Source organism: Amphibalanus amphitrite, unplaced genomic scaffold (genome assembly GCF_019059575.1).
Source record: "Amphibalanus amphitrite isolate SeventyFive unplaced genomic scaffold, NRLGWU_Aamphi_draft 000283F_arrow, whole genome shotgun sequence".
NCBI lineage: Eukaryota > Metazoa > Arthropoda > Thecostraca > Balanomorpha > Balanidae > Amphibalanus > Amphibalanus amphitrite.
Window position 1 is genome coordinate 260,509 of NW_024881778.1, and position 20,512 is coordinate 281,020.

The window sequence follows — 20,512 nt, forward strand, 5'->3', positions numbered from 1 at the left end:
TGAAATTTGCAGGGTAGGTGTATAGTTGATCAACGCGAGGGTACTGAATGTTTCGTCGCGATCGGCCGCTTTTTACGCGAGTTATTCGCAAAAAAAATCGAGGGGGTCCGTTCGACTCCCCCCTATACGGGCGAAGGTTACCCCCCGAGTTGCTGGGGGGGGGGGGGGCGTTAAACACCCCCACTTTTTTCGCTGGGCCATAGCAAAAAAACGGCGCGCCGCAGGCGCGCCAAATTTTGGGTACCTGTAGGGAATTGATTGACGGTTATTGTGACAAAATTTCAAAAAAATCGGCCGGAAAAATTTTTGAGTTATCGAGGTTTCAGTGACGTCATGATTTCTTGGTTTTCGACCAAAAACTTTATATGTTCAAAAAATCATATAAAATCACAGAATAGACATACAGACATGCCGTAAACGCCATTAGACTGCTAATACCATGAACAATCTAATGGCTATCTTCGATTATTGATTATCGTTCCGCATTTTCCAAAATCTTGAACTGAATCTTGGCAATTTCTCATGACTACTTCACGACCATGATACATGCATTTCTTAAATTGAACTTTTTGAGCCAAACACGTGCACATATGATAAAATGAATGTCACCATCGTGTTCTACGCCCCAAATTACCCATAAAACATGTGTCACAGGCTGCGAATATCAGTTTTGATTTTCGGGAATATGTGCCTACCCGGTTGAGCTGACCTTGACCCTGACCTATGCTTGACTGACCCCTACATGGAGCTGTCACTCTTGTAGGCCTTATATGATGGATTGTGCACCGTTTTGACAGAGTTTATGACGAGAAGCGCCCATTGTGAAGTCCTGAAGTCCATGCTACTGAAAGTCCGATTTCAGGTGTTTGACCTGACCTTGACCCGACCTGTGACCTCAAAATTCAACTTTAAAGTACTCATATGAAGCGTCTCGTCGCGTTCTTTCGTTTGCCACCTCCGTGCGTTTCGCTGCGCCTATTGGTTCTCGAGTTATCGGCTGGGGGCGTTTAACGCCCCCCCCCCCCCCCCAGCAAACGGTTTGTGGCGAAATACCCCAGCAACTGCCGGGTTAAGGACCTGCATCGGCTCTGAGGGCTCAACTTGGCCTTTTCTGGACTCTGGAGTCCAACACCAGCCCAAGCCTGTCTTTTAGGGTGCCACACTGACCCCTGAGGGTCCCATCCTTGCCTCAAGGACCCGCATAAGCCTTTGAGAGCCTAAGTCGGCCTCTGATGGCCTCAAACTGCCATTTTCAGGCCCTGTACTGGTCTCTGAGGGCCTTAAACTGGCCTCTGAGGGCACAAACCGACCTCTAAAGGTCCCACACCGGTTTCTGATGGCCCATTTTCTGCCTCTGAGATCCAAGACTGACCCTTTTGTGCCTCTGAGGGCCCCGTACTGGCTTCTGAAGGATCGATGCCGGTCTCTGAGGACCAATGTCAGTCTTATAAGGGCCTCACACTGACATCTGAGGCCCACATTAGCCTCTGATGGCTCCAAATTGAGGCCCTATTTAGTCCCCAATCAGCCTATAAGGTCTCTGATGGCCCTATTTTGTTGTCTGGCTGGGGACCCATGGCTTACACCTTTAGGCGTCACGCACTGGCCTCTGAGAGCCCACATTGGCCTCTGGGGTTCCATACGGGCCTTTGAGGCCGCTATGGCAATGGGCCCCTGTAAACTAGCACCGCCCCCCCCCCCCCCCCCTCCGAGGGTTGGCAAAGTTGCCAAGTTGCCCTCGCCCCCAAACGCCAAGTCTGCTACCGCCCCTGCATTCAGATGCATCCATTGTAAAAAAATAACTTGCACTGCAGTGATTGGGGGCTGGGGCACGGGCTGCTAGCAATTTTTTTTCCCGGGAAACCGAAGTGGTAGGGGAAGTTGGGGCAATGCCGGAGTTGGGGCAAAGCCGAAATTCGAGATATTTCGAAAACCGTGCGACATGGATGCCACCTGTCAGTGATGCTCTGAAGCTTAAGTGACTACCAATTATCGCATGTTTGTTACCAGTCGTCATTCGGAATACTTCGGCTGGGAGGGCGCCAAGAGCGTTTTCAAGGTACGTTTCCTTTGTACTACATGCGTCTTCGAAGCTGCATTTCCTACTCATTATGCTACCGTTTGTCTGGCCAATTCGGTCAAGTAATCTTCAGCACGGCTTTGCATAAGTGTGCTGCCTATTTGAAATTTATACAGCACGTTGAAAAGTTATGGGCCTGCAAATGAAAGTATGGCTGGCTGGGGTAATGCTGAAAACGTGCAATTACGCGCGTTAAAGCACGCTACGTGAACTTTACCGCTGTAGAATAGCAACGCGTATTTTTAGTCACACAAATTACACTTTTAACCGACACAACGGCCTGTTACAACAAGGAATGATTTACCTGGCCTTTTCTTATTATATCACACAATTGTAACTTCCAGTGTGCACCAAGCGTCCTCAAGCTCTTAAAACGCGTGTCAGCTTCGACGAAGTCTGGATAAAATTTGAGATAAAATAGCAAAACATCAATTTCGGCATTCCCGTAGATCATTTCTTCCATTTTCGGCTTTCCCCGCAGTCCGGGGCAACGCCGAAAAAGTCACTTCTTTGATATTTTTAGTTTGTGCGCTTAACGGTATGCAAATTCATCAAATGCGCCTGGTATGTTTGAAAGGCAAAAGACTGGCCTCTCGAATGACGCCAACAAGAATAGCTTATGTTGTCTACCTTGCGTGCTAAGGGCGTCAGAAAAAAGTATTCGGCGTTCCCCCAACTTCCCCTAGTTCCTACCGGACGTCTGGCCGGACCTTTATTTTTGCATTTGCTTCTGGGTGGGCAAATCGACGCCACTGGGTGGGCAATTGTGGTGACTGGGTAGGCATTTGCCCACCCAGTGGGTATGTTAGAGGAGGCCCTGAATAAGGGTCGTGTGACGCCATTTTACGAGACAGCCAATAAGGATCGTGTGACGTCATTTTACGAGGCCAAGCGGAGCCGTGGTGACGTCGTTAGCCCAATCCGAGCCGTGGTAACGTCGTTAGCCCTAGCCGAGCCGGCAAGGCAAGCGCAGCCGAAAGGGAGAACAACACGTCAGAGGGACAGGGAGTGTAACTCGGTCCGATAAAAGCGAATATCTCTAATAATGTTATAGGTAATCATATGATATAAATTTTAACAAATAGACATTAATAATTCTTAGCTTCGACGTTCGTCGACAAAGCCTCTTTGTGTTACTCCGGATTTGAGCCATGGTGTAATTAGATAATAAGCAAAACATTAAACCGATTTGTCCACCTTTCCCATCCTTGGGATAGTCAAATCCTTCCCCCCACGCCTCAAACCCCTGTTCCGCGCTGGACGGGCAACTTCATCCCATGCGGGTAGCTTCCTTAGGCGGGCCCGTAGCCAGGTGCAGTACTGGTTGTCAGGGGGCTGGTCGGCCTGTCTACTGGACGGGCTCAGCCCCAACGACTCACCAAGGTGCCCGTCCAAACCAATGTCTCCCCTTAATCCCCATCATCCTTCCGGCTCTGAAATGGTCTCGTCAGACCGAAAGAGCCTAACCCAACAAAACGAAAACTGCTTTGTCTTTAATGTTATAACAGCTAACAACCTCCTCGGCATTATCTGTAACTAACATCATCACTATAAGGTTGCGTCAAAGAAAACGCCGTAGTTGGGGTGGCCACTTCAGCAAAGGTTGTGTATTCAACACCTCGGTCCTGACATGCACTGACAACAAGAGTTCCAAAAAGACTTCCTTGAGGAACCCCTCTGAGCCACCGATCGTATCTTTCCATCGCGATATCATAGCCCGTGATATCCCGAGCCTGGTCTGGTCTAAACGAACCACAGCAGACCGGACCAACGACACAGTGACGGCGAGGTCCGACGTCGCCTGGACCGGCTAGCTCCAACGACTCTCTGGTCTAAACGGAAACTGCACCACAACAGCATAACGGCGTGACGTCACGTCACGACACGTGACGCCACCATGGTGGTACCGACGACACGGTGACAACGGTTTACCGACGGCTGGACAGTGGCCCCGAGCGTGGTACATCTCGGATACCGAATATAACTACTGTCTATTAAAGAAGTGTCAACAGACGTTACAATTTCTGCTCACAGGATCAGCCACGGGAGCTCAAACACACCGGTCTGAGGCGGCGGCACCCATCCGACCGGTCAGGGTGGCTCCAAGCACTTGTTACTACAAAAGTTGAGATGCGACGCCATTTGTGTGTTTCTTTTTTTCCAACCAAGGGAAGGCACTACCCGGGAAATACTCCATTGTGAATGAAAACAGGCTTACACCGCCGGCCATGACAGCTAGCTGCGTAGTCTAGCAGTTAGAAGTCCACCTCGTAGATCATGGGTCGCGGGTCCGGAGTCAGCCGCACGCAATTTTTTTCAGCACGTTTTAGGATTGTTTGTTCGTTTATTTTGTTTTGTTGTTGTTGTTTTTTTTTGTTTTTTTTTTTTTGGTTCGGCCCTTTCGGTCAGACAAGACCATTGCAGAGCCGGGCGAATGATAGGAATTAGGGGGAGACATTGGTCCGGGCAGGCACCCTGGTGAGTCGCCGGGACTGAGCCCGTCCCGAATGGATAGGCCGAGCATCCCCTAAGCTCTCACATGCTCTCACTGCACCCGGCTACGGGTGTGATTCCTTGGGAGCTGCGGTGCGCCCTAAGGGAGCAGCCCGCATGAGATAAAGGTGCCTGTCCAGCCCGGAGTAGGGATTGCGGCGTGAAGGAGAGGGATTTCAGTATCCTGAGGATGGAAACGACGGATGGGTTGAAAAGACGGAACATGAGTGTAAGTTTGTAGGTTCTGTGTTAGAATATCGTAGGTTGTAGGTTGTAGGTCGTGGGTTTGTAGGTTTGTAGGATTGTATGTTTTACCTTAGGGTAAGCTAAGTTTGTTTTGGTTTGGTTATAATGAGGCAATCTTGGGTATAGTGTCTTCCCTTGGCTGGAAAAAAAAGAAACACGTTCGCATTTTGTACGATACAGCGCTGCCCGCGGGACACGGTGCTGCCATCTGTTGTCGAGTTCCGGTACTGCCCCCGGCGGCAGAGCAGGCGAGCACTGAGAAGCAATGCTTCTAGTGGGCGTGCACGGTGATTTTGCTGTCGCTGCGAGGCCTTTTTAGCAGCATGTACACAAGTCCTGGAAACCGAGCACGTCAGATTACACACCGTCGCTAGTGATGGCACATACGACCACACATACTAATAAGAACCGAACACATTGTCAAATAGCAATAGATGTTTGTTCGGCGTTTTATTTTTATTTCTACTAGGGACGTTCCAAAAGTAATGCCTCCTATTTTTTAACTCAAAAAGTTGATGAGATTGGAAGATGGGGTGGCGTCATTAAAACGAACATACTTTTTTTGTTCCACGCTTATTTTTATACGTAGTCACCACTACTCTCAATGCATTTTTGCCAGCAATGAACGTTGCTCGTATGTTGCGTTATTTGTACATGCACCTGGTGTTACCAAACTCTATACTATTATAGTTATGTATCACTGGCTAGTGACGTCATGAGGTCTGATTGTGTGGCCACTTACACCGTCAGTCGTCACCCTCTGTGACATCTCCACTAGTGGCGCCACCACTCTGTGTTCCAAAACTGCACTGTGGCTTGGGTGTCAGGGTGGAAAACTCCTCACCAAAAAAAGGATGAGAGTGGAAAATTGCCGGTCAGATATGCTAAAGAAAGAAGTGGAAAGGGCCAAGGGGATCAACAGCATTAACCCGCACACCGACGTGGGTCCGCGCCCACTTAATACCGACGGGGAAAACGGGTAAGTGCCCCCCCCCCCCGTATATCTCGAGAACGAAGCGAGATAGCGACAAGCGGTAAACGGCACGGGGTATGCACGGACAAGGTCTACAAAAATACTCAGATCATTTTCAGGTCAGGTCAAAGATGATGTCGCAGGGGTAAAAAAGTCAAAATAGCGGTGCTAGATATGAGGAGAGCTTTTCTCGAATAACTATCGAAGTAGCCAAACTAGGAACAAACTAATGGCACCATCGTGATCCTCTCGCCAACCCGCATCGAAACATTACGTGTGTTGACTTCGAAATTGGGAGGTCAAAGGTTGACCTCAGGTCACGTGACCTCGAGGTCATCATGTATATTATTCGATGCGCCTTGACGAGCTGAACACAATGTGACCATCCTCGTACATGTATCTTGTTCCTGTATGGAGTTATTAGCAAAACTTTGGTGACCTTTGATGACGTCACATGACCTTACAGTTGCCCAAAAGCAATAAGGTCTCAAAGTAGTTAAGGTTGATCTATATGAAGTAAATTATCATTTTTTAGTGAAAAATCAGGCAGTTGATTCCCCCCCCCCCATTGATTTGTAATGGGTATGCCAACAAATTGACCTGATTGGTCATTGATATCAAAATTCCAAGACATACAGGTTGTAGCTACCAATGATCTCATTACATCCTGCAACTTTCCAATGACTCCGTCATCTACTGTAGCTCTGACAATGAGACAAAGTTGAAAAAAAGTTATTTGAGGTCGGGTCATTCAAAGTGACCTTAGACCTGGTGACCTGACCTTGAAAGGTAGGAGATTCAAACTTGCATATTATGTGTACACTTGATGAGGAAATAGTCATACCAAATTTCGCGGCGCGTTAATTTAAATGTCATAGTGCCATAATGTAGTAAGTAAAACGACGAACCACACAATGCTTTTCTACGTAAAGATGTGAGGGAAAATGGGTTTTAAAAATTTCAGGTGAGTGTGACAACGGAAATTGAATTCGGATGTCGTTTCCCAACCAAAACAGCAAATTTTAGGACACGGCGTCACGTGTGTCGGTGTGCGCCAGTACGTGTCGGAGAGGCCGGTGTCGCGGTGTCGGCTGGCTGGTGTGGGCGGTACCTACTCAGAGCCGCCGTCACTTACTGGGGACCCAGACATGGATCGTGCGAGACTGGCCTGCACTGTTACGTCTCAGGTCCGTGCTGCGCAGGGCGGAGAGGACGGCCTGAACGTTACCGACGGAGGAAGTTACGTCCACTCTCTTCAGTTTCCTGCAGGCCGCTGCCATCCTGGTGGGGGTGTTCGGGTGGGATAGTCATTGGTCACTTCAAAATGGTAAAGGTCGTAGGAGCCAGCTCAGCCTCAGCAGACCACGTCAATAATCCAATACAGCCTTCAGTTCCCTGTTCCGGCCGGAGCTGCACTCTCTACGGATGCTTACAATGTTCCTGTGACGCGTTTGTTTCCATTGTCAATGTCCCTGTGTCGGTATTCCTATAGGTAGCAACTCCCCCGGATACTATTATACCTGGGGTGATTGTGGTCTATACAGACACCACAGCTACGGGCGCACCCACTGCTGCCGTCCGGCCGACTGACCTGCTGACCGCTGCCACCTCTGACTCGGTCAGGGCTGGGATATCCGTGAGGAGCCGGTTGTCTATGAGCTGCACCGTATCCAGCTCGGAGCAGCCGTGGAGGGCGGCCAGCACAGTGCCGGAAAAGGCGCTCTCTCCCTGAGGACTGACATACTGTAGGCTGGGCAGGGCAGTCAGGAGGCGTGTGGTCGCCTCCGGTGTGACAGACGGTGATCCTGTAAAACATGAAAACAGACACTTTTACCAACTGCAGCAGCTGAAATGGCACAAACCGCTGATACTCATGGCAAAACATACTAACCAGCAGGACGCCCTTTTAGGTAACGAGCGAGCGAGCGCACCAGCGCGGGTCGTTCACGGTCCCTGTGTGCGGTGTAACCACACACAGGGCCCGCCCCTACAGCCGCTGGCCGGGTACCGCACACGGCGACCGCTGCGGTTGGTTCTCACCGGCCACAGGGAGTGTCCACGGCACGCATCTGTGTGCCGTCCCACCGCCTTCCCATCCCCCGCCCGCCTGCTCAAACAGCGCACTCATCGCACAGCCGAAATAAATTGACCCCCGCCGTGCATCATAGTCACGATGTCACGGCATTTCATGGCTCACACATGTTGCTGCTGGTGCTTACGAGTTATGAGCAGCTTGGTAACTGTGCGGGTGGCCAGAGCAGCCCGCAGCTGGTCCAGCAGCGGGTCGGTCGCCAGCTGCAAGCCGACAAACAGTCCGTCCGAGAGCCGCTTGTTATTTAGCCGCGCCCGCGTCCTTCCCGAGCCTGTGGAGACAGACAGAATCACCTGTCAGCACTGATTATATAGAGCATTAGTCGCTGATATTTCGACACAGCTCACCAAAAGAAAATACAAAGAGGTACCTATACGGCCAGAGCAAAAAAGGATCACATATGTCTTCTGATACTCATTCTCGTCCTATCATGGACTTACAAATTTTGTTGACCTGTAGGGGAGAGTGGGGAAAGATGCCCAGGGTTTTACTATGTCATACATTATTCGAAAATGACGATGGGAAAGCAAAAACTTGGAGTTTCAACGGAAGCCGACATCATTTTTCTCCAAAAATATCACACTTTCGTGCCTGAAATATTATTACTTTTTTTGCTATTAAGCATTTTCCTGAAGAAGTGAAAGGGGGCATCTTACCCCACAGGGTGGGAAAGACGCCCCCTGACGTTGGGAAAGATGCCCCCTGCACTATAAGTGACATAAATGGGCACGTGAATCGCCTGAACGAATCAGTAGTCCCTTCGAGCCTGCAGTAGACACCAAACGTCATCATAAGGGCCCTCAAAAGTAGTCGTAAGGGGCTTCAGAGATCATCGTTAGGGCCATCATAGTCCAGCGCGGCCAAACAAGCCTCCGTGGTGGCGTTCGGAGACCACTGTGGGGCTCTTATAGGTCTTCATGATGCTTGTGGGGACCTCCGATGCCAGTGCGGCCCGTGGGGCCAACGTGGGAGCCCTCAAAGGATGTCGTGATGGGCCCTGGAGCCAATAATTGGGCCTACAGAGGCCGTCGTGAGGGCTCTCAGAGCCAGATGCCGCCCAAAAAGTCGCTATGTGGGCCGAGAGACCGGCATGGGGAGCACCCGACCGTACTGGACTCTCAATAGTCCCAGATCGGCTTTTGTCTACATCACAAGTATGTAATAAATGATTTGACGGGCTGTTTGAAGGACAGCCTACGGATTTAGGGGGGCGTCTTTCCCCATCAGGACAGGGGGCATCTTACCCCAAGGTACCGAAGTAACATTAAATCAGTACAATTTGTTAGCCATAAAACTACACCATGAAACAAACTGTTTAGGACACAGTACACGCATTCTAATGTATCACGACTATAGCAAGGGACGCAAAAATTATTTACCTTCTTTGATATTTACAATGTTCTGACACCAAAATATTTTTTGAAAGCAACAAATAAAAACATGCAGTCATCAGCCAGCCGTTGCCCAACTGAGCTTCGCAATTTTTTGTGCCGTTAACAAGGCAGGCTTCCGCTTTACGCTAAGAACATTAATTTCCAGGTCCGATTCTTTGTTTCGTCGCTAGAGGGGGTGGGGCGTCTTTCCCACCCTGGGCATCTTACCCCACTCTCCCCTATTATGCACATAAATACATATAAAAAACATAAAAGGTTATGCATAGCTGAGTCATGCACTGTGTTCAGTCATTTGAACATTACCTACATATTACATATATCTATGATATGTACATTGTACGGCCCTCTGCAAACTGCATGGTGGTAGGCATTCTTTTTTCGACAAAACCGAGAATAACGCGGATACTATGCTATCGGCCACTCGGAAATCGTAACAGCAAGACGCACGAGGCTTCGCACGTCCTTTGGTTGGCATTACCATCGTCTTCATTTTCCATCCAGTTTGGCAACAAAACCCAAAAATTTATATTTGCCCCCAAAACAAACTTTTGCATTTTGTTGCCACACAAGGCATATGCTTTAATTAGTGATAGACCCAATCGAAGGAGTGGAGCATGGCGCCTCTATTTCCAGTGAGTTCCGACCGACTGATGACATAGCCTTTGAGTTTTACCGGTTTTGTCGAAAAAAGAATACCTACCACGCAGTCTACTGAGGGCTGTACATTGTGCAACTATTTTTCAGACTTCATCACATGTATTGGACCTCAGCCCGTCGCCTCACTAACAAACAAAGAAGCATCAGCCAACTATTTTGTCATTCGCCAGCTCACAATGTCTTTTGTTCCATCCTCCCTAACAGAACATGTACCAACTACAGGACGACTCGTTCTCTTCCTTTTCAGACTAGGCCCCCGAGTTCCAGTGACGCAGGACCGAGTTAATGCAGCGTGCGCTAGAGACCCACGCGTTTCACCAGCACCCAGTTTCACTCACCAGTGATGTCCAGTCTGGTCAGCGACTTTGGCAGCAGCCGCAGCCACTTGCCGGAGCTGTCCACCGGTGGGCTCACATCGAGATGATCGAGATCCTTCAGCGGCTCCAGCAGCGCCTCCAGCTGCCAGTCGCTGATGCCGGCCGGCAGCGTCAGCTCACGCAGACTGGAGGCGTTGGCCCGCGCCAGCCGGCGCAGGGCAGAGACCCGCAGCTTGAAGCCGCACAGGTTGGCCTTCTCCAGGGCGTGGCAGGTGGCCGCTGGAATAATGCACCGCCGTCAGTGAATTGGTCATCACACGGACAGGGTATGACGGTTACAGCGGGGCAAAGCGTACCAGGGCCCAATCTTACCAATACCGTGAATAGGATATGGCAGCACTGGCCGGAGTTACCGGCAATAATATCAACGGTATTATTTTCATTTACGTTCATTTATCTTGTCAAATGAGCTTAATGGCGTCAATGGTTATGAATGTTACTTGAACGAATGAATAAATGAATGTGGAATAGTTATGAATGTTACCAAATGCCGTGAATGCGCATTCACGGCATTTAGTAAGATTAGGACCAGGTCAGGTCGTGTGTACTGTAGCGCGTTTCACACAGGACTCACCGACCAGTCGGAGGTCGGTGTCCGTCTCAGCGGTCGGCGCCTGCAGTTCGGTCATCCCCGGCTGGTCCTGCACCTTCAACACGAGCTCCAGGCTCGTGGCCGGCGCCGGGACCTCTCCACCGCCGGTTTGCTGATCGGTTAGCTCCCGCCGACAGTCGCTGACGATATCGTCGACGGCGGACCGCCACCGACGGCTGACTGTTGGCACCGACGGAAAAAAGGCAACCGGTTGGCATGTTAACAGTTCTCACGTTAGTGGCAAACTTCAGATTCAAAGTTCTTAGACAGACAGCATTTGCAACTCTAACACGCAGGTAACTACCATATTCTAGTGACCGTTCACGTCTAAAACAGTCCTTCATCAACATGCAGACTCCCGGTCAGACTTCTCCAGTAGCGGCCTATCTGTTAGCTAAGGAAAACATCGACTGGTATATTATTGTGAAACACGACTGCTCGGCAGTCGCCGGGACACTCACCCCGCCTGGCGCGGAACATCTCCCTGCAGTCCATCTTGCTCAGCACCATCTTCAGCAGCTCGGCGTCCAGGTGGTAGATGTTAGGCACAGGCGTCTTCAAGCTACCGCCTGCCGGCCGCGCCTCCTCCGCAGATGGGGTTATGACGTCACAGTCGCTGATGGCGTCACCCTTGTCACACGTGTCGTCCTTCAGTGGCGCCAGCTCCTCCTCGCCGTCACTGTGACGAGATGACGCCAGCGTGACGTGGCGTGACGTCGTCATCAGGTTAGTCATTACTAGCACTAACTTCCACACGTTTTCTCTTCCAACAGAGCACAGCACCACTCGACAAACGAAACCCGTCCAGTGTCCCCTCCCCCCACCCCGTGCCACCCCTGCTGCCTCTCGGTCTCACCCCTGGGAGCGGCCGGAAGGCGCCGATCCTAGGCGGATCTCCCGTCGCAGATCCTCCACGGCGTCCTGGCGAGCGGCGCGCTCCTCCACCAGCGCCTGGCGCAGGCGCGCCACCTCACAGCGCACCTCGACGTTCTCCTCCTGAGCGCTTGTCATCTCCTCCTTTAGAGCATCTATTTCTCTTCTCAGTTCAGCCATTAGTTCACGCACAGCCTCCATTTCTTCACGCGCGGAGTCGATTTCTTCACGCGCGGAGTCGATTTCTTCACGCGCGGAGTCGATTTCTTCACGCGCGGAGTCGATTTCTTCACGCGAAGAGTTCATTTCTTCATGCAGAGAGTTGATTTCTTCACGCGGAGAGTTCATTTCGTCACGCAGGGAGTTGATTTCTTCACCCAGGGAGTTGATTTCTTCACGCGGAGAATTCATTTCTTCGCGCAAGGAGTTTATTTCTTCGGGAGTCAGTTCCACCTGGAAGGCATTTGTTATAGTGATCATCAATGAGCTGTTATCAGCGAGCGAACGATTAAAGATTGTGAAGATTGATAACCAGTAAAACGCCTTTTGGGGCGACCAACGGAGCGAGCGAGAGGGTGGGCCTTGCACGTGTGAAATTACGAGGGGGTACCTCCAGCTAACATTGCGCACAGCACCCTACTTAATCGGTCCCTAGCGATGTGCCAAATTTGAGCGCAAGCGGCCCAACCATTCTCGATATCTGGAAGCGGCACCTTGCACGTGCGCACGTGCAAAATGAGTCCCAACTGACTTTTGCACGGCACCCTACTAACCGGTCCCTAACCGTGTACCAAAGTTGAGCGCCATCGGTCCAGCCATTCTCGAGATCTGGAATCAACCCCTGCACGTGCGCACGTGCAGCAGCACCCCAACTACGGCACATGAATATGCATTGCCTAGTGCGTGCCTACCAACATGCCAACTTTCAGCGCAATCGGCCCAGTAGTTACCGAGACATTGCAATGGTTACAAAACTGACACCTCTTGGCTTTGCAAGTCGTGGCACATGCATAAGGGGTCACCCATATGCATCGGGAGTAGTCCAACAGTGGGTAGAAGGAATGAAGCTACCCTACAAAATTACCGCATGTAAATCGGCCAAGTGGTTGCTGATGCCAAGTGGAGACCGCGCGGACGCCTCGCAAAAGCGTCTGCGCGGGCCAGAAATTTCCGTTAATCTACCAAAGGTCCCACGCATGAAGAAGGGCCAAACGGACAGCATACGGCTGGTCCTACAAGGAACCTGCGAGGCTTCCCGGCGACTGCTGAGGCTCCTCACGTGCCCACGCTGACGATGCAGCCTTCAGCGCTCTCGTCCGGCGTCCCGCTGGGGCTCGACCTTCGCCCTGGATCAATGACCGTGGCCCTCGAGTTGTCGCTGAGCCGACCGCTACCCTACCAACGCAGTATCGCGTTTGACGACTTTTGGCGCCATGGCAATCACTGCATTTGACCCAATTACCACCTATCTGTCTGTGTCCAGACCAGAGTCTGTGTCCAGACCAGACATTACATTAATCTCCAGATTGAATATCCAGATTGCATTCCAGCATATCCAGTAAAACTTACTGGAAGAGCCACCCATAACGAATTTTGACTGGAGGTGCTGAGACAGGCCCAACAGTTGATGCAACACTGAATAGTGTCAGGTGCTTTAGTAAAAAATAAGTTAGGGACTGGCTAGGCCATATATAGAGGATACCTATACTCTGTTCCGTTTCAAGTTTGCAGCCGAAGTGCCCTGCTGAAAGCAGTGCGTGATTTCTGTATATACTGCTCTTATATGTTAAGACGCAAATTCTTGAGCGGAGGCAGGGCTGTCTCATCCCTATCTCCGTAACGTGTCGTGTGCGACCAATGACGTCACGGCATTGCGGCGTTCTGATTGGGCGGCAGCTCCGAATCGCCCGACTGGTGGTCCCCGCTCGACAAGCGCACGTGCACCGACTATAGGCATTTGTAGTGCCATTGACGGCAGAAAAAGTGAGCTAATGCAGAGCTCTGAATATACTTGAATAGTGTCTAAGCCGGTAGTAATACGTAAAAACGTCAGATAGGTTTCTTGTTCGTCTTGATTTGAGCTTTTATATGATACGATTTTTACCTTGGTGTCGAGTCTGGCAGCTATGTGGGAGAGCCCTAAAGTTGGGTCATTTTCCATAGGATTGCATTACAGCCGTCCGACGCTTCGTACCTGTGACGTCACGGAAATCGCTGCTTTGGCCTAATGAGCATACCTTCTATATAGGGCCTTGGAGCGGAGGAGTGATCTGCCCAAGGCCATATGATCTGCCGAAGAAACTCCAACTGCAAGCTTGATATGGAACAGACTATAATGGTTCTAAAAAAAAAGCCAGCGGTCAGTGTTCCATTGTTTAGAATTTTTGGTGAAAAATGACACCAGTGACCTATAATGGGGAAATATTTTCATACCAAAATATGAAACAGGGTATTATTTATCTTTAAAAAATTGATGTTTTATGTATTCAAACAACCAGGTTATATATGACTTGACATTTGATGCATCCAATCCACATCCTTTTCTTTCACATCCTGTGAAGATTATGACATGAAATCAGTGCTTTACCATTTGGCATTGAAATGGCATTACCCTTTTGTGATAATACTATAGGTATTTGCTTCTTTTTGATCATCCTGACTTTTTCTTCATCGGCACACTCAACCAAAATCTAATTTTAGAACACTGCCAGTGCCAGCAGTTCTCCAGTCAATGGGCACTACTGGCATTCTATGAGAGCATGGAGCATTGAAGGTGGAAACTGCTGGAACCACTACTGGAATAGCTGGAACCAAGGGCCTGTTCCAGCACCTCCAGTAAAAATTCTTGACTGGAGGCTCTACCAGAAGTTTTACTGGAGGCACAGGAATGCTATCTGGAGATTTCTGGATTGGTGTCAGTCAGGGATACCAAAAGAATGATGATGTTTCACTCTTGAAAGAAATTGTGTTGTTTAATTTTAGTACCTACGAAAGATTTACAAAATTATAAAATGCAACTTTCTTTACATTCAAATTTTAAAAGTCAAAAGTCTTTTGTTTACATTCATAATTGTCACATGTGTGCCATAATTGTAGACCAGAGCCTCCAGTCCAGTGAACCTCCAGTGAAATAGGGAACTCGCAACTCTCTGGAGTTTTCCAAGCTGATGCATGCCCTAACTCTTCAGCAACTCTCTGGAGGCTACTGGATGTTCCTGGAGCTTCGGCAAGAGCTTTCTGGAGGTGTTGGAATGCTCTCTGGAGGAAGCTGGAGCTTTCTGGAGGTTCCTGGAGGCACTGGAACAGGCCCATTGTCACAGGTTGACAGGTTCGCCATCATTGTAGACCAGAGCCTCAGTGAGCCTCTAGTGAAATTGAAATGTGGACTTAACAACTCTCTGGGGGCTACTGGAGGTCTCTAGAACTTTGACTAGAGCTTTCTGGAGCTGCTGGAACACTCTGGAACTTTCTGGAGGTTTCTGGAGGCACTGGAAGGTATCAGTTAAGATACCCACTGGGACAGGCCCAAAGTTGAAGTATTGGAACTGAAAGTGGAGCGCTATACCACCACTACAACTACCTATAAGGCATCGGGTTGCAACCTTTGAAGAACAACCCAAACCATGGGGAAATATCTTGGGGGAAATAGCCACAAAGACAGCACACCAATTATAATAAACCACCCTCCATCCACAACAACCAGTGTTTCATCCTTTCGGTTCAGGTTAGAACCCCTGACTGTTGTGACTTGTGACCCCGTCAGGTCAGCTGACTTCTCCCTTTGTCCTCACCTCGTCTCCTCAATTCACTCCCAGGGGTTATCTGTGCTCCTGCTCCTTCGCCTCACTACACCGCAACACACGGCAACGCCCGCTGTATCGCCCGCATCGCCTTGACAACGCACGCTATCGGCCCAAACATAACACGCCACCCCGCCACCTTGCGCCAACCGACGACCCAAGGCTACGATACGACCCACCTCTGGTTCTGACAACGGTCGATAGGTGGCAGCAGGTCCCGGACCCAGTATGCCACCTGGGGCGTTCCACGACAAATCGACAAGTGCCCTGCACCCTCATATTTTATTTTTTGCTTAAAATTGGTGTAATGGGTTGTGATGGGTGGGGAAGTCAGCTGTGACAAGGATTTTTTTCTTCGAACAACGGTTTCCGAGATATAGCCTCGGGCAATTCCTGGAGGTCGCGCTGCAGCCCTATGTTTGGCGGCCTATAACTCAAAAACTATTGGTTTTCTATGATAAAAACTTTATATGGTTCAACTCACAATCAGCCAACAAACATTTTGGCTATCTCGGATTTTCAATTTTTGAAAATTTTGATCACGTGACCTTTTGACCTATTTTTCGAAGAGTGACCTTGATATTTTCCCCACTGAAAGTTGCAATTTTGTCTGATGACGATTAAAGCTTTATCAATTGTCATTCATATGCGAAAATAAAAAAAGTGGATATCGCCCTGCGTTGACCTCAGGTCAGGTCATTTTTATGACCTGTCCATTATTACGAGCTGGAGCGACAGCGAGATCTCGAGAATAAAGCAAGATAGCGACAAGCGGTAAACGGTGCAGGGTACACACGGATAAGGTCTATAATTTTTACTGAGGTCATTTTCAGGTCAGGTCAAAGATTACGTCACAGGAGCAAAAAGGATGTCAAAATTGCGGCACTACATATACAGGGTGATCCAAAAAATTTGGAACCCCTAGCTTAAAATGTCTATAAGTCCAAAAGTATTCATTTTATTGACAAATTGCAAACACCATAAGAAAGAGCATTAAATTCTCTATAAAATCACGTCAAATTGGTGCATGTATGTTGTAAAGCATTGACGCACTATTAGCTTTTGGAATGAGCGTCAGAAAACTGAGTGAAACGAAATCGCCAAATCTTAACAACGCACTGAAATCCGTTAAGCTCAGGCTACACTATCAGCGTTTTTTCGGTTTCTGCGTGATTTCGGTTTTCGCGTTTTTACGGTTTCTGCGTTTTTTCGTTCCGGGCGGCCGCCGCGTGGACGGTGTTGTTTATAGCATAGTGATGGATAAGTGATCAAATTAATTAATTATTCATGTTAAATGTTGTCGTGTTTTAACAAAATCATAATTAAATAATTGTTTTAAAGATTTTACAACTAACAAGAATATATTTTCGATCATAATCATTTGTCAGCTTAATTACAATTATCATATTTGAAGTAGAATGATGAGTTTTGAAACACATCTTGTCTTCTTTAATCATGAATTACACCATTTTCATTATTTACAGTTGAAACTGTTCCATCGTCACACTATTATTAGCAACAATCACTTCTAATCATTCATCACTAAAACGAAATCCCGCAGAAACCGAAAAAAAGTTCACAGCTCTGAACTTTTTTTCGGTTCCGACTCGTCGGTTTTTGCGGGTTTTCGTTCCACGGGACGCCAGACTGGCAGTGTAGCTTGCGCAATGCATTCGCTATGAGGCGAACTTGACGACGCGAACCGAAATCCCGCAGAAACCGAAAAAACGTCGGAATTCATGCTAGTGTAGCTTAGGCTTTAGCATTCCATCTCTTGATTTTTTTGCGAATAACACCACATCCAAATTCAATTTTATTGCATAAAAGTCTACACAGAAGCACTCAATAGGACAGATACACGCGTCCTAACTCCTATCTTCCGCTGTTCATCCCAGCATGTGCTCAAACCGAGCTCCGTGGGCCGTCACGCAGGCCTGCAGTCGCTTGGGGACGGCTCCGACTGCGCGGGCCAGCAGTCTCTGGGACAACTGGTCCCAGCAGGCCGTCAGCCTTTCCTTCAGCTCATCGATGGTGCTGATCCTCTGACCTCTGTACACCATTCGCTCCAGTTCGCTCCACACGAAGAAGTCCAAAGGGTTGAGGTCAGGACTCTTAGGTGGCCAGGCATCTGGCTCGATGAAGGCCGGGCAGGCCTGTTCCAGAAAGTCGACCACTGAGTGGGCCGTGTGGCACGGAGCACCATCCTGCTGGAACGTCCAGTTGGAGCCGCAAACCGTCCTAATGTCCGGAAAGTAGTGCTGCTCCAGGATCTCTCGATAGGTGTTCTGATTCAGGCGGACACTTGAGTCGATGAAGACCAGGCTGGTTTTTCCCATCGCGCTGACGCAGCCTCCAACCATGACTCGATCCCCTTGGGACCTCGAAGAAACCTGGATCCTTTCCGGTGTGACATCTCTGCGTCTTGTCCCTGGCTGTCTTCCGTACACTCGGTCATTTTGTGTGTTCACACGCTTGTTGAGGGTGAAAATACTCTCGTCGGAGAACCACACACGTCGCAGGGAGGAAGCGTCCGGGTAGCGTCTCAGGAGCTCTGCCGCCCTCTCCTCTCTTCTCTGCTTCTCACCCGGCTAAAGTTCTTCGACACGGAACTTCTTGAAGCAGTGCAGATGAAGGTCGTTTCGCACAATTCTGTTCACAGAACTTTGAGCGACGCCAAGCTGTCTCCCAATTTCACGTTGGGAGAGATGCGACCCAGGTGTGGCCTCTTGACTGAGAACCAGTTCTTCAGTGTCCTGAATGTTCTTGGCGGTTCTTGCGCTTTTCGGCCTTCCGCTGCCGAGTTTCCTCTTCGCTGTGCCATACTGATCAACTTTCCTTATGATATTATTCACCGTCGTTAAACTCCAGCCTTTAGAAGGGAACTCTCTTAAAATTCTCTTGGCGCCCCACTTCTTCTCTTGTCTAAGAAGTTTTATCAGACACCTGTGTTCAGCCGTTGGTCTCACGGTGGTTCAATACCGAATGACCTTATTTTTTGCTTCTGTTGAAATTTAAATTCACTACAATAGCACGTGAATGAGCTATTTTTATTCATGAACCTTCAACATGCGACATGGTCAGAACGGTCAGAACAGCAAACCGAGTGAATCACTGATTTGCGCGATTTGCGCATAATGTTCAAAACCGTTTCACTGAGTTTCGTGACACAAATTTTATGGGCATATAACTAGGGTAATATTCATAGTAATATTTAAGTTCAATCCATTTGGTTTTATAGAGAATTGAACGCTCTTTCTAATGGTGTTTGCAATTTGTCAATAAAATGAATATGTTCGGACTTACAGACATTTTAAGTTAGGGGTTCCATTTTTTTTGGATCACCCTGTATATGAAGTTTTTCTCGAATAACTTTCAAGGTATCCCAGCTAGGAACAAACTAATATCACCATCGTGATCCTCTCGTCGATCCGCATCGAAACATATGTATGTTGACCTCGAAAGGTCGAAAGGTCAAAAGTTGACCTTAGGTCACGTGACCTAAGGTCAACTTTTGACCTTTCGACCTTTCGAGGTCAACATACATATCTTTCGATGCGGATCGACGAGAGGATCACGATGGTGCTATTAGTTTGTTCCTAGCTGGGATACCTTGAAAGTTATTCGAGAAAAACTTCATATATATGTAGTGCCGCAATTTCGACTTCCTTTTTGCTCCTGTGACGTAATCTTTGACCTGACCTGAAAATGACCTCAGTAAAAATTATAGACCTTATCCGTGTGTACCCTGCACCGTTTACCGCTTGTCGCTATCTTGCTTTATTCTCGAGATCTCGCTGTCACTCCCGCTCGTCACGTGACCTAAGGTCAACTTTTGACCTTTCGACCTTTCGAGGTCAACATACATATGTTCCGATGCGGATCGACGAGAGGATCACGATAGTGCTATTGGTTTGTTCCTAGCTGGGATACCTTGAAAGTTATTCGAGAAAAACTTCATATATATGTAGTGCCGCAATTTTGGTTTCCTTTTTGCTCCTGTGACGTCATCTTTGACCTGACCTGAAAATGACCTCAGTAAAAATTATAGACCTTATCCGTTTGTACCCTGCATCGTTTACCGCTTGTCGCTATCATGCTTTATTCTCGAGATCTCACTGTCGCTCCCGCTCGTAATAATGGACAGGTCATAAAAATGACCTAACCTGAGGTCAACGCAGGGCGATATCCACTTTTTTTATTTTCGCATATGAATGACAATCGATAAGGCTTTAATCGTCATCAGACAAAATTGCAACTTTCAGTGGGGAAAATATCAAGGTCACTTCGAAAAATAGGTCAAAAGGTCACGTGATCAAAATTTTCAAAAAATGAAAATCCGAGATAGCCAAAATGTTTGTTGTCTGATTGTGAGCTGAACCATATAAAGTTTTTATCGTAGAAAACCAATAGTTTTTGAGTTATAGGCCGCCAAACATAGGGCTGCAGCGCGACCTCCAGGAATTGCCCGAGGCTATATCTCGGAAACCGTTGTTCGGAGAAAAAAATCCTTGCCAAAGCCGGCTTCCCCGCCCATCACAACCCCTTACACCAGTTTTCAACGAAAAATAAAATATGAGGGTGCAATTTTAATTTTTTATTTGTCGATTTGTCGTGGAACGCCCCACCTCTTGTTCCGACCGTTCCGACCAAGATTCTTACAGGTTCCGACCAAATTCCGACCAAGATACCGTTCCGACAGCCGTCGATAGGTGACAGCAGGTTTGGGGTGAACTCAAAAGCTAGCGCGCACACAAGATTTTGCCAAAATCCCATCCAAATCCCATCCCATTCGGAAAGGGAGGCAGTGGCGCGGGAACCGGGGGGGGGGGCTGAGCCTCTCCAACTTTTCGGATGGGGGGGGGGGCAGTAGCGGCGGAACACCTTCAATTAAGGGGGGCACTGCCGACTTTGGTCCCATTCTTTAAAGGCAACGCC

General features: G+C 48.7%; 1 protein-coding gene across 2 annotated transcripts; it reads right to left on the reverse strand.

Annotated features, from left to right (window-relative positions):
• Window positions 1-3,659: 3,659 nt before the first annotated feature.
• LOC122387341 lies at window positions 3,660-15,736 on the reverse strand. 2 transcript variants are annotated; one of them, XM_043377455.1, is made up of 9 exons: window positions 15,569-15,736; window positions 11,761-12,230; window positions 11,366-11,583; window positions 10,887-11,084; window positions 10,274-10,531; window positions 8,012-8,155; window positions 7,384-7,597; window positions 6,928-7,073; window positions 3,660-5,155 (listed from the first exon to the last, which is right to left on the reverse strand). In XM_043377455.1, exons 2-9 carry the CDS (start codon window positions 12,186-12,188, stop codon window positions 5,091-5,093), a joined length of 1,671 nt encoding a protein of 556 aa, XP_043233390.1. In that variant the 5' UTR covers window positions 12,189-12,230; window positions 15,569-15,736; the 3' UTR covers window positions 3,660-5,090. The 2 variants fall into 2 exon arrangements, with proteins under 2 accessions (XP_043233390.1, XP_043233391.1); XM_043377456.1 differs by lacking the exon at window positions 15,569-15,736 and adding an exon at window positions 14,984-15,069.
• Between the last annotated feature and the right edge of the window lie 4,776 nt (window positions 15,737-20,512).

What these genes read in the sequence shown, in the direction of transcription:
- LOC122387341 (XM_043377455.1), bottom strand. Translation starts at nt 12,188, where the DNA reads ATGAATTCTCCGCGTGAAGAAATCAACTCCCTGGGTGAAGAAATCAAC. An exon ending in CACCGACCTCCGACTGGTCG is followed by an intron (nt 10,532 to 10,886) that starts GTGAGTCCTGTG and finishes GCATTATTCCAG; the next exon opens with CGGCCACCTGCCACGCCCTG. An exon ending in GACCAGACTGGACATCACTG is followed by an intron (nt 8,156 to 10,273) that starts GTGAGTGAAACT and finishes CTGTCTCCACAG; the next exon opens with GCTCGGGAAGGACGCGGGCG.